Source organism: Marmota flaviventris, chromosome 2 (assembly GCF_047511675.1).
Source record: "Marmota flaviventris isolate mMarFla1 chromosome 2, mMarFla1.hap1, whole genome shotgun sequence".
Taxonomy (NCBI): Eukaryota; Metazoa; Chordata; class Mammalia; order Rodentia; family Sciuridae; genus Marmota; species Marmota flaviventris.
In genome coordinates this window covers 46,249,493-46,263,375 of record NC_092499.1, presented here as the reverse complement: position 1 = coordinate 46,263,375, position 13,883 = coordinate 46,249,493, and the positions used below count along the sequence as shown (strand labels likewise).

Here is a 13,883-nt window from a genome sequence, read left to right as displayed (position 1 = left end):
TAAAATCTTAACCATAAAAAGAGAATTAAATTCTGCATAAAATTCTAAAATACTATTTCCCTATTTTTAAAGGAATTAGGAACAGAAACAACAACAAAAAAACCCACCCCATTTCATTTGACTTAGTCAAACAGGGCACATTGTTTATGCTTGTCTCTTTCCATCTTGATCATATCAAGATCTTTATGAAGAAAACCCAATGGTTGTCACTTGAGAAATCTCTTGACCACAAGACTGAGTATTCTATGGCAGAGGCATATACACATTAAAGACATCTTAATAAAGATGCAAAGGAAAGCAAAACAACCCAACACACATCTTAGAAGAAGACAAAATGGCAGGCAACTGGTCATCTGACCCTCTGAAGGCAAAAAAATAAACATATCTTTACAGGAAAGAATAAGTCACGTTAAAGAAAGAGGGGATGGAATGGGGACCATCGTGTTGAAAGAAGACGCTGACCTGCTCGAATTCAAAGTGCTAGAATTAAAGGTCTAAACGAAAACGCCAACGATGCCTCCTCCGAGCGGACCCTGCGCACCCCCGGGGGGCGGCGCCTCAGTCCTCCTTGCGCTCCAGAGTCTGTGCCGCGTGGATGCCGTTGCTGTAGACCGGGAAGGGCAGCGTGGAGAAGAGTCCCTCGGCCGTGGTGAACACGTTGCCAGCGGGCATCTGCGTCAGGCTGGCCGCGCTCACGGCGCCGCCAAACGGTCCCGACATGTTGAGCCGGTGCACGTGGTGGTAGAGCATCTCCATGGGCGTCTTGGGGTCGAGGCCGAAGCCGGGGCTGTTAACGTCCACGAAGTTAACAGCGTGCGCGTTGGGCAGCAGGTTGCCCTGCATGGCCAGGGTCACCTCGGCGGGAGCATAGCGGATGGTGCCCGTGGTGTAGACCCTCTGTGCCGCCGTGCTGGTGGCGGCCAGGGTCCCGGTCACCCGGTGCACCAGCGGGAGCACGACGTTGCCCGCCTGCAACCTCTGCAGCGCCTCCAGGTCCCCAGTGTACAGCAAGGAGTTGGACGCGCTCGGACCCCCACTGCTGCCACCGCCGCTGCCGCTGCCGCCGCCCCCGGGGTGCTTGTCCCGCGGGGACGCCGAGAGCGGGGGCGACAGCGGATCGGAGGCAACAGGGGCCAAGGCCGTGGTGGCCGAGGTGCTGAATTGAGTCTTGCGGGCAGCCGCGCCGTCGGCGCCCGGCGGGGTGAGGACTGAGTCCGGGATGGCCACGTGCAGCCCCCCGCCGCCCCCGCCGCCCTGCGGGGACGGGAAGTGCTCGGAGCTTGGGGGCTTGGTCATGCTGTAAGGAGACTCGTTCCTGGAGATCTCCCGGTTGGGTGGGTAGTTCCAGATGCTGCTGTCGTTATCGAAGTTGATAGGTTCCGAGATCTCTGTCTTGATCTTGAGCACCGAGGCACTGTGGGGGGAGGACAGCAGCCGCGGGGGCTCCACCAAGCCTGCGTCCAGGCCGCCGGGGCTCGACGCACTGGACAGGCGCCTGCGACTGGCGCTGCCGCCCTTCTGCCGTTTCCGCCTCTTCTTGCGCTTCTGATGCTTGCTGGAGGCCTGCGCGCCCGCCTCGCCGGCGCTGTCCGAGTCCTTGGCGCTGTCGGACGTGAGCGACTCGCAGTTCTGCAGCCGCAGGTCCGACTCGCTCTCCACGTAGCGCTCCACTTTGATCTGCATAGGGCCCAGTGCACCGAAGCCGTCCTCTGCTGCCTTAGGGTTTTCAAAGTCCGAGTGCTCGAAGCTGTCGTCGCTGTCGCGGCTGTCCGGGTTGCTGGAGCTGTGGCCCTCGTCGTTGCAGTTCATGTCGTTGTCGCACGCGTTGCCCGACTTCTTCCGGTCGGGCTCTGGGTCTTCGCTGTTCTCGGACTGATTCCCCTTCTCATCGGACTTGGAGTTCTCGTTGTCCTCTGCGTGGGGCCAAGGGCCGGGGTGACAGGGTGGGTGCGGGGAAAGGAGAGACAGAGAGAACATCCCGTTAGCAGGGCAGAAACCACAGTGGGGCAGGGAAGGCACCATCTTCTGGTGACTTAAAGCCTGGACTTTCTGTGTTGAGGGCCTAGATTAGCGGAAGTTTTCTTGGAGGGTGGGCATGGGCTAGCAACATGGGCCTCACCTGGACACCTGGTACAAAGGAAGACTCTCAGCCCCTTTTGGACCCACTGAATCATGTACTGCATTTGAACAAGCTCCTCAGGAGATTCTAAGGCATATTATAGTTTGAGAAGCCCTATAATGATACCCAGGGAATGAGTAACCTGGAATGAGGTGCTAGTATCAAAGAAAAATGAAGGCATACAAAGTGACACTTTGAGAGGTCTGCACCTTACGCTGGTGAATATTTTTGTTCATTATTGAAAACTACACTCTGTTCTATTAAATTATTTTTATCCATAGCACTTAGGATTCACCATCTGATTCACTGTATGACTTTATTTGCTTCTATTTCTTCCCCCATCTAGAATATAAGCCCTATGGTGGTAGGGGATTTTTGTCTGTTTGTTCACTGTTATAAATAAGAGCAGAGACTATTCTAGAACTTCTGCCATAGTAAAGAACTTTCAAATCAATTTAGAGGTAGGAAAACAATCAAGATTCTCCATGAGTACTCTTCAGTTTCTCTTGCTTTTCCAAGGCTATGTCTAAAGTACAGGCATTCCAGTTGATAAACTTGGAGCACAGGTGCCCTGATGATAGGGGGTGTGGGGGAACTCTAATAACCTGCCACATTTTAGGAAGATTAGATTGTACCAGTAAAAACAGTCTTAGAAGATTCAAGGATGATACTGATTTTTACCACTTTGCCATGACCATTTTGGATGTGGTTGGGATTAGAACATTGGGCAAATCATGTAACTCTCTGGCCTTCACTTCCCTTTTTTGTAGCAGAAGAGATGGCGTTAGAAAAGGTTTAGCAATTTTTTTGCAGCTATAAAAATTTGCAAGTTCTGTGCTCCCTGGCTCTCGTATGTCTGTGGAATGGAATTGGGGATAGGAGGAAAAGCAAATTTTGCATTAATTTTCCTGAACTCCAAGTAACTACTTGCAAAGTCTGCTTGTCAAAATGCCTAGAAAGGGGAAAGCATGGATTTGTTCTGATAATTGAGAAAATGAGTAACAGACCAGGTGTGTCCTGGCCCATGCCTGTAATCCCTGTGACTCGGGAGGCTGACCAGGAGGATTGCAAGTTTGAGCCCAGCCTTGCCAATTTACTAAGACTCAGCAATTTACTGAGACCCCCATCTTAACATTAAAAATAAAAAGGACTGGGGATGTAGCTCAGTGGTAAAGTAACCCTGAGTTCAATCCCCAGTACCAAGAAAAAAAAAAAAAACAAACAAAAACAGCATCAACAAACAAAAAGAAAATAAGTAATATTCTAACAGCGTGACAGGCATTTATAGATGCCATTAAGTATCCTACTTTAGGGGCTGGGGATATGGCTCAAGCGGTAGCGAGCTCGCCTGGCACGCGTGCGGCGGGTTCGATCCTCAGCACCACATACAAAGATGTTGTGTCCGCCAAAAACTAAAAAATAAATATTAAAATTCTCTCTCTCTCTCTCTCAAAAAAAAAAAGTTTCCTACTTTAGGAGTTTAATCCCAACTTGGAGGGATATTCTTGGAGGTAGCTCTCTAGTGCCTGCTTCCAGTAAAGAGGTCACAACACTATGGGGTTATAGCATAGCTCCTCTACATGGTCAAGGAAGGTCTAACATTACATAAGTGATTGCTAAATCAGTCTCTTGCTCTCTGTATGTTTATGTTATTATATACACACATACACACACACTCTCACATATATATCACAACATACACATATTTATACACAATGTAAATATAAGCATTTGTGTGTGTAGAGAGAGAAGACTCAGTAATAACTTGATGTGCACATTTAAAATTTAAATGTGTTACTTGGCTTTGACCATGGCCCTTGGCTACTGCCCACCCTTCCTTTCCGACAAGGCAGTCATAACTATAGAACATGGAGGAGAAGTAATACCTGTAATACCTGAGGTGTCTTTAGAGTCTGATTCAGAGTCGGATGTCTCAGAGGATTCAGAAGTTTTCTCTGGCAGGTGGGGGAGCTGTGCGATGTCCATGGGTGTGTCCTTGTATTCAGGATTACTGTGGGGGAGGGAGACATTCCTCAGGAGTGCAGTCACCTTTTCTGCATGGTTTGCTTTGGACCACCTTCTCCCAAACTTGTGGAGTTTAGAAAGTATAGGAGACTAAAGAGGAAATCATTCTCAGCTCTTTTAAAGAATGGGACTTTTAAAGAAGCCTGGATTGCATGAGCCAGGGTACAGGTGCACCCTGCGACAATGATTGAATACCCAAAATGCTGCACCAAAGCCACTAAAAACCTTTTAAATAATCAGGTACCACTGGAGGCCAGGGAACTGTGCTGCTTGACATTCCTCCCAGTATAACCCCTGGGGGGCTGGGAGGATGAGAAGTACTCTCAACAATTCATTCCCATACCTCCTGGTGTGCCCTACCTTCTCTTGGGCTCTTAATGAGTCCATTGCCTCAGTACCCTTGTCTTGGCCCCTTGATGTAACTTCTCAGCTGTTCAGATAGTTCCAAAGCTATTGGTGGGGGTGGGGGGCAGAATCTTCAGTGCCTAACGATCTGACAGATGCACAGGTGTACCTTGGGATGCATGGATTATGGCTACTGAACTGTCAACACACCCATTACAATCACATTTTCATCTGCTCATGTGGTGTACACCTGTGGCTTGTTAGCTGGGAATCTGATTGCAGTGGGGAGAGTCCCAGTGTGAGAGAGGCCCTAACAGAATGGATCTAACCCCATTTGCACAAATGTGCTTAATTTTTGGTCTATTTTTAATTCAGAAACAAGCCTCTTCTGGAAAAGAGAGCATGTTCGGTCAGTTCGAGAGCTAGTTGTCTTCTGGAAAAGCCACTTCCAGCTGGCCTGAAAGTGTATGAGCAACATAGGCTGCTGAAATCTGAAGGCACACGGAGGCATCCTGCCTTGGAACAGGAAATGCCTCTTCTATCCTTCCTGGATGGCCAGCCAAGCAGAGACTTACAACAGATGATTACTGATTTGTTTTGCTAGCCTGTAGTGAATTTCCTATGTTAAAGAGTCACTATTTCAGTAACTACTTTAAAAACTGCAGATGTCCCTGGGAGAATTAATTCACAAAGATGGATTATCAGGCATTTACTCCTTAGTGTGAATTAGCTTCAGCAGCAAAGCTTTCTCCTGATAATCAGATGAGACTAATGGTAGGAAGGTGGACTTAGCACTTTGCTGTCTCTGAATACTCTGAGTCTATAATTCTAATCCATGGGAAGAATATTAGGCAGGTAATTTCAGAATAGAGAAGGATGAGCCAGGATTGGGCCCAGAAGTAAGGGATTCTGGAAAAAAAGACAGTAGGAAAGTATTGCTTGGGAAAGAACAAAAGATCAGAATTTGGGAAAGAAAGCCAAACTTCAGTAGTTGCTATTTTGTCTAGGCAACGTCCTTTTCTAAGTAGATCTCCAGCCTACAGAATGACCTTCATGGGTGCTGGCTTGGTGGAATTTCCTCTGCTAAAAATCCATCAACATCAGTGTTCTTTACTCCAGATACCATGGGAGTTCAAGGGTCAGTGTCCTTCAGCTTACTGTCTCATATCATCAACCTCAGGGTAGGTCTGCCACATCTGAGACCCAGGCTCTGAAGCTTGAAGCGTAGTCTATGATACTCAAACTGCCCCCTATCCATATGGAATTCAGTGGAACAGAATTACCAAAGGTTTATGTACCATTTGACTTTTGGCTAGATCAATGGTGTTGATCCAAGGTTGTATAGATTGACTTTTCCTAACCCTTCTTACTCCTTCCATTTGTGGACAGAATAGGAAGTCATGAGGCTGATGATACAGTAGGAAAGATTTAGATAGAAAAATATCTCATAGAATGGGCATAACAACCATATAGATGACTTTCAGTACCTTATGTTGACATGGAAGACAGACACTTTCCAGCCTATAATGTTCTTGTCATCAATGTTTATTTCTTAATAGTAGTGGGTGTCATTGGCACAGCACCATTTTTGCTCAGCCAAAAGAATGTCAATCCCACAATACCTTGTTCTATTTTCTGTTTGTCATAAAAGCTTTTATAACATTCCAAAGGGGATAGTTTGCATGAAAAATCAAGTCTTGGAGAAAATGGCATTAAATACACATACTTTTACTTTTAGAGGGAATTAATACAGAGCAGCAAAGGTCAAAAAAGGAAAAGAAAGTAGATAAATGAAGATTCTTTTAAGTGGTACCCATTAAGGCCCTCTCTAGAGCAATAATCATTAGTGTCTGATTGACACTAATGTCTTTGGAAGCAAGCACATTCATGCCTTCAAGTCATCACCAAAGTATGTGAAACACTGACAGGCCAGCATGCTGGTGAGCCATGGTTGTTAGCATCTCAGGTGTAGTTGGCTGTCTCAAAGAAAAATGGGGATTCAGATCGTCCCAATCAACATTATCCACACAGGGCACCAACTTCTGCTCATTAGACCTATTGGATGTTTTCTCCTCAAACCATATGTGGGCCCTGCTTGGTGGCTTTAGAGCCAAAGACTGGAATGACAGTGGTGGCAGAGAGCCAAGCCAAGCATTGTGATAGCTTCATGTGATAGGATTAGAGCATCTCCCAGAAGGCTTTTCCCCCAAACCCAGACCACCCTGACTGTTGATCCTGGTTCCTTTTCCACTTGCTTGAATCCAAAAGCAGAGTGTAGATAGGGAAAGAGAAAGAAAAGGTGTCTCATACCAGAATTTAGGAGGCAATTGACCTTGAACTCATACATGGATATAAATTTGAGGATACATTGTAAGAGCAGTAAAGCTTTCCTGAGTTCACAGAGCAGTAGGCAAAAGATTGTCTTCATTTTTTTATACTGAGATTGTTATTATTCTGGCAAAGCCACTCACTTTACCTCAATATCTAGAGAATCATATGCTCTGAAATAGGCTGAGAGCATCAAAAGGATGAAATACAAGAGGAATATATTCTACCCTGCTACTTCTCCCCGCATCTCCTTTTGAGCTTAATTTTCACAAGGCTGGGAGTATGTGGTAGATGGTAAGGAGGTGCTTTTTTAATGCTTCAGTTGCAGACAAAGGTCCATAGTCTTTCTGGTCTGAGCATTTGTGAGGAGATAAAGCAACCTCTTTGGAGCTGATCATATGTTGACAATCTAAGAATTACTGAGCATCTTGCAAATCTTCTCTGCAAGATCCTTGCAAAAGTTTGATCTTACATTTCTTTGACTCTCTTGGAACGAAGAGCAGAACTTCCATGAAATTCCATACCAAGTAACATCTAAAGATAATACTTTCTACAACATGCCAGCTATTAACTACAGGGCTGCACAGTTTATAATTGAGACAGAAATAAAACAAGGAGAAAATATACCTAAGGAGATAATTCACCCAGATGATGTTCTTTTCATTTGCATTCTTGGCATTGATAGCTATGGTGGCACTAGACTGTATCCAGATATATCCTCCGTTCTTCTGCATCCAACGGTAATACTTCGTCACACACTGACCCTTATTCAGCACTGGGGGTGAAAAAGCAAGACAGAGGCATCATATTAAGACTGGGACAAAATGATTTTTCATTCCTGCAAAATCTTAAGTCTCAAAACACAAGGTCCTGTACCAAGCCAGGGGTGCTCCTCTGTGTACTTAATGTAGGATCCCATTAGTAGGACAAATGAAATCAACAATTCAGTGGAGCGGCAGCTCTGGAGCCAGGGTTACTGGCATTAGTAGCAAGACTCTATTCCATTCGGGGCAGCCATGGTGTGAAAGGAAGCATAAAAGGACCACAAATCTTTTTGGCTCGAAGAATACCTAATGTGGTGTGGATATTGTCAATGGGTTTGATGTCAAATGGTAAGAAGGCAAATTTGTATGTGATTTATTCATAGCTTCAAGATAGCGCTCTTTTGAGGTTCTGGAGATTTGGTTCCAAAGCCGTTTTACCCCTCTGCCTTTGCCCTCAGTGCAAGCAGTATCAACTGGCATCCTTCTACACCTAACAGCATTTATAGTCCTTGGATGAACTAAATTTACATTGGTTCAGTAAGGGGAAATTCTGGTGAGACCCCTGAAGGTTGGAACAAAATAAATCCCCCAGTCGAGTCAGAGAAAAACATTGGCCTAAGGGAGGCACAGAATTGACTTGGCTAGAGCCAAACAGAGTGACAGCTCCACACAGACTCTGAAATATGGCCCAAAATGAAGGAACAAGTAAAAACAATCACTAATGTGAAACGGTGCCATTAAATACCCACTGAAAGGGAGCTTTAAAATGCAGATGTTAAAAATGATACTTTAACCAAAATCTTGCCAAGTTGAAATTGATTTGATTTGTATCTGGGTACTCCTGAGCTAGTAAAAGGGGAAAGTGCAGTAAATCATCCTTTGAAATAAAGTGCTATGGATGGGAATGGTTTAAAAGGATGCCGGAAATGTGCAAAAACTGCTGTTATGACTTGGATACGGACCGCAGCAACACGGCGCCCCCCCCCACAAAGCTCACCAGCCGGCTGGCCACTAGAGGGCAGTGTGCACTCGTCTACGTGGCTCACTTTTGGCATGTCCTTGTCTCCGTCTGCTAAAATGAAAAACCTCTAACTGCTGTAATAAATTTGGCTAAATTAGCTGCTAAATGGTTATCTCAAGTAATATGTATTTGCATTAATCATCTTGCTCTAAACCAGAACAAGCCAGAGTCCTAAAGACGTAGTAAATTCATATTGTCCATTTAATTACGGCTAATAAGTGCTTCATATACAATAGTTTCATGAAGTACATTTTGATTTTTTTTTTTTGGGGGGGGGTGGATGGGTAAAGGGGAATCACTTTGGAAAAGAGCCGTGTCTCAGGCTGTAGAAACTCTTCCCATCATGTCCTGAGCCACTCTCCTGCTTCTGAGAGTGGTCTCAATTCAAACCTCCTCTTGTTACATCTATGAATATACTTGTTTTCATGTTTCATGTTTTCTTCTCCTCTCCCCCTTTTTTCCCCCAATACACTAAATGCATGGTTGTAAAGTTTAATAATTATGTTGGCACTGTTGAAAAAGGCTCACTTATGAGTATTTCATTTGTTGTAAGTTCCATTCTGAAATTACCACACAGTTTAGGGTATTTCTAAGGTCCGGAACTGTCACCTTCCCTTGGTGTCAAGGCTCCACAGGTAGCAATACTCTACTTTTGTAGGCAATTGTAAGTTCTGCCATTCTGTATGCATGGCTTCCCAGGCTACAAAACTGCGTGGTGAAGCTGAAAGCAGTAAAATACTAACTGTGCTGTACAGCTCTTCTGTCAAACCATTGTTGCATGCAACAAGATGTGCTTTTATTCAGAGCCTCTCAACCTGGTTAACTATTAATCGAGGAATGATGGGTTATGTAATTCTGTCCACTCTTTTCACAGAGAAAACTTATAGCATTCCAAACAGTGGTTGGTTGTATATTTCTATCTGCTTTGTATCTGGAAAAAAGGGTAATTCCAAATGGTTCTAGTATTTTTTTTTTTTTTTAAATACAAAGGCTAAGAAACTCCTTTTGAGAATCACATGAAGAAAACATTGAGATGGTGGTCAGGTCAGCTAAGTCTGGTTGGGAATTCTGGACTGGAATTTGACCAAAAGCAGGCAGGCAAAACTTAAAAACAAAACAAAACAACAACAACAATAACAATAAGAACAACAAAAACCCTTAGTATCCCCAGAATACAGAGTATAGACAAAGGCAAAAGAATAAAGAGATTGTAAAATCAAATTAGAATTTGTGAATCCACATAAAGATACCCCTGCCCTCTTTCCTAATGATACTTACTTTTACTCAAAGCAAGCAGATAAGCAAAATCTCAACTGTGAAATGGATATCCTGCAAAACATCTGCCTCCCTGGTGGTTTTCAGGTATGTGCTGTAAAGGGGGATGAAATGCTTATTTGCTAACGGGCTGATATGGTGTCACCTTTTAGAGATAAGGCAGGATGACTCAGTGTGCTTAAATGCATCTGTGTTTTCTGAGAAGACAAATACTAATTTATTAGGGCCCATGAATGCATGCACACAGCCTTCCTTATCAAACCCAGGCTGGGGCCATCTAGCAGAGAGGAGACCTGAATGAAGGAGAGGCAGGACAGGTGAGTTTTGATGTGAGGAGGTGGCTGTAAAAGGATCGAAGGGCAAGGGGTTTCTTAGGGAGTCAGGGAGCTACCTGATTGCCCCTCAGTTACCTTGGTGAATATCAATCAAGAAGCAGGTTTCAGAGCCCACCTCAAGCCATTGAAGAAGACAAGTTTAGTCTAACCCACATTTTCCCTGGGCTAGTCTGATAAACAGAACTCTTAAAGGGTAAATATTTTAGCATGGTCACAAGTCTGTATTGAAGATTAGTGTTTTGTGAATGAGACCCCCATGCATCATTAGGAATCTAGATAACTACTGATAGGGTATGAAATTAGCTACCACTAAAGCATGAAAAAGTTGACCAAAGTCAGTGCCCAAGTTGTTTTTCAGGAGGTCTCATAAAAGAAGTCACAATGGAATTTTACTTCTTTTAAAATGAACAAGGAATAATTTTTGCTTGGGTCTCCAGAATATAAATTTATGACTTTGGGATGAAGCTTATTTCTTGAAAAAAAAAATCATACTGGCAAATCAGTTGGATCATTCCAGCTGCGCCAGAGGCAGGATCTGACAGCTTTTCCTGAGCTCATGTGGTCCTAATCAGCTCAAGAAGAAAAGCCACCTTGGTGCCAGTTTGAAAGAGATTTTTAGTGAGTAATAAATTAGAGAACTTGAAAAACACACAAAAACTTTTTTTGATTCTCTTTAATCCAGTGGATGTTGTTTTTATTTTCAAGTTTTAAGTTAATATAACACAGAGAAATGAAAAAATATCTTTCAATTTCATAACACCCCTTTTGTGGGGGAAAACCAGAATAAAGCACAATGTCAGTTATTTGACATGAAGTCCTTAAAAATAGTTAATTGTCCCTAGAAAAGAGAGAGACACTCATCAAGCTATTGAGCCCAGGAGTAAATTCAAACCATTGAGGGAAGGAAACAGACGGAGAGGAATAGACATGTGGATATTTTTACCTTCACACCCATGAGATATGGTCTAAGTACTCCTAACACACAATAGCTTCTTTTTGGTTTATTCCAAAGTTTCCTTTTTGCTGTCCAAAATTTTTGGGTGGAGTAGCCTGTGTGTCCTTCAACTGAATTCACTGATCACAAGGTAACTTCTCTGGAGTTAGGTCTTTAAGGGTATGCGATAAGAATGAATTTTTATTTAAGGATCTTGAAATTTTTAAATAGCCTCTCTTCAGTTTTCACATCTGAATGGTCCAGACATGACTGAGCATCCCTCTGCTACCACACAAGAATATGTTCCTTATTAGTCTAGAGTGTAACTGGTTGCTTTGTCTCTTAATGCCCTAAGGAAAACCAAGCTACTTAGTGTCACCCTATCCTCCAAGGTGAAGGTACCTGAGACTTACAAACTGTGCTCTTCGGTGGACAGAGATGACCTTCTGCTTGGGAGAAGAATACAGCAGAGATGAACAAAGAAGACTGAAATTCTCTCCCAGTTGAGCTGTACCAGCCCTGCTCATTGACAATTAAGAGAACCATGAGTGTCTCTTTGGCTTTTAGTCAAAATACTACTGACTCCTAAGAAGATAGTTTGTTCAATCAAAGAAAATAAAGTGCTTACATTTTAGAGCATGTGACCTTTTACATTCACTCCCTCTCCCTGCCCCCCCCCACCCCCCCCCCCCAAAAAAAAAAACACCCAACTGGATGCTAAGTTTTGTTGAATATGCCTTTAAAATGTCACCTGGTCTGATGGTTCAAGCTTAGTGGTTGGCATACAAGAAATGTTCTGCTTGTAGAGAATAATCACTCTTCCCCAAACCCGATGAGCTTTGTTGCTGTAGCACACACCCACAGCCCTGCACGCCGTTCCCAACAGAGGGATTTCAGTTTTCCTTGGGAAAACTTTGTCCACAGACATAGACTGATGACTGAAAGGACATAAAGGAAGCCAGTGTCTGCGGCGGGAACATAATTCTGTTAGTAAATCAAAACAAATCAGTACAAGTTTGCCTTCAGAAATATGAAGGAAAAAAGAGAACATGGTCTCTTCCTGTTGGGCTGTTCTACAAAATCAAAGCCAAAGAGTCTAAATAGTGAGTTAGTTGTGTGTCAAAAAGAAGGAAGCAGTCGAATGCAGTTTGCAGAGGAGATGAAGAACACATATCAAAAGCGGTCTTTTAGCAGAGTGTCTCACAAAAGGACATTTTAGTGGTTTGCATATGCATTAAAAAGCTGCAATACTTGGTGTATTCAGGTAAGTATAGAAGAAATAGGAAATGGTGAGATCATCGGAGATTCCACACTTCACATTCACACAGCTGAACAAAGAGCTTCATTATCGTCATGGCGATATGAGGACGCATCTGCCGCGCCACTCACCCCCCCCCCCCCTTGAGGTACCTTCATCAGTGGCTGCAGAGCGCAGAGAAGGGATGCCTTCTGCTAGAAACCCCAAAATGATTTTTGAATTCACTAAAGTGGAGTGTGTATGTGTGTGTGTGTGTGTTTAAGTAAGGGCGGGTGTGCTAGAATCACACTTTCTACTTAATACCACAGTTGGGTGCTCAGCTGTAGCCACTGGTTCTCTTTCTACATTCACAAAACTGGCAGATGAAACATGAAAAAGAATACTGACTCTTTAATCTCTGCTTCTCCACCTAAGGCCCAAGGCAGGCTGACAGGGAACTTCATTCTGGAAACAGACTTTTTTAAAAAAAAAATTCTGGATTACTTTTTCCTCTGCTTTTGAAAACTGTGGGCTATAGGGGAATGAACCTGACATAGACTTAAAACAAGAACAAGTTTCTTTATCTAAAAAGTTATAGTCCTTGATGCTTACAGGAAGGTCATTTTCAAAACCCACCGGAGAAACAGCATTGTAGCCAGAGACTGCATTAAGTGCTTTATTTACTTGCAATAGAGACAGTTTTTCATTTAGAACTGCTCATAGGATCAACCGAGGCTTTGAAGCTGTGCAGACTTTCCTATAGATTTTGCAATTAGTGACCTAGATGTCTTAAATAGCAAGCATTCACAAATTGGTTTTAGTTTTTTTATTTTTTGTAAGTCTACGTGCTGAGCAATATTTTGTAAAGCTGAATGATATTTGATACTTAACGTGGGTTACAAGTTTAAGGACAAAAGACCTGTAGATGTTTTGTGAATGACTTTGCATCATCTATGGATTTTTTTCCCGCTAATACACTAATGACAGGCCCTGCTTGAACTGCTATCTGTGTGATTTACAACCTCAGAAGAGGTTTTGTCCTATACCACTGCCAATTGATAGATTTTTATTAACTGTTAATATTGAATCATGCAGAAAACTTTTCATTGATTTAGAACATGTCAATTTGTTAAGTTTGAAAAATAAATTCCCCTTTTCTTCTTCAGTGATAATGTACTAAATTGGAGTCTAAGGCTTTTAAATACTGATGGTATCAGTATCATGTTCTAGGACACAGAGAATCAAAGTAATTGTTGGCACAAGCGACATCTAACATCTCACGTTTTTTCAAGTTGTCCACAGTCCAACCAGAAATTCTCAGTACTATTCATTCCTGCCCTTCTCAACTTAAAAAAGTTAAGGACTCCATACCTTTATTTTTGTAGGGATTTGCTATCAAAAGGAAAAGAAGTAAATTTTTCAGCACAGAATTAGGATCTTCCCTAAATCTTTAGGGAAAGTTCAATGGACTTATCCAACCACTCAGTATTTTTTGTGTGT

The 13,883-nt window shown here is 43.2% G+C and overlaps 1 protein-coding gene across 4 annotated transcripts in view; it reads right to left on the bottom strand.

Annotated features, from left to right (window-relative positions):
• Nucleotides 1-558: 558 nt before the first annotated feature.
• The window catches only part of Npas3 (neuronal PAS domain protein 3), an 830,624-nt gene continuing 817,299 nt past the window's right edge, over nucleotides 559-13,883 (bottom strand). For 3 of the 4 annotated variants that reach the window (XM_034636760.2, XM_027929571.3, XM_034636763.2), the window contains 3 exons: nucleotides 7,445-7,592; nucleotides 4,006-4,130; nucleotides 559-1,913 (listed from right to left, as the gene is read on the bottom strand). In XM_034636760.2, coding sequence (XP_034492651.1) covers nucleotides 559-1,913; nucleotides 4,006-4,130; nucleotides 7,445-7,592 — 1,628 coding nt within the window. The remainder of the gene's footprint in view (nucleotides 1,914-4,005; nucleotides 4,131-7,444; nucleotides 7,593-13,883) is intronic. The other variant, XM_034636764.2, reaches the window with a different exon arrangement.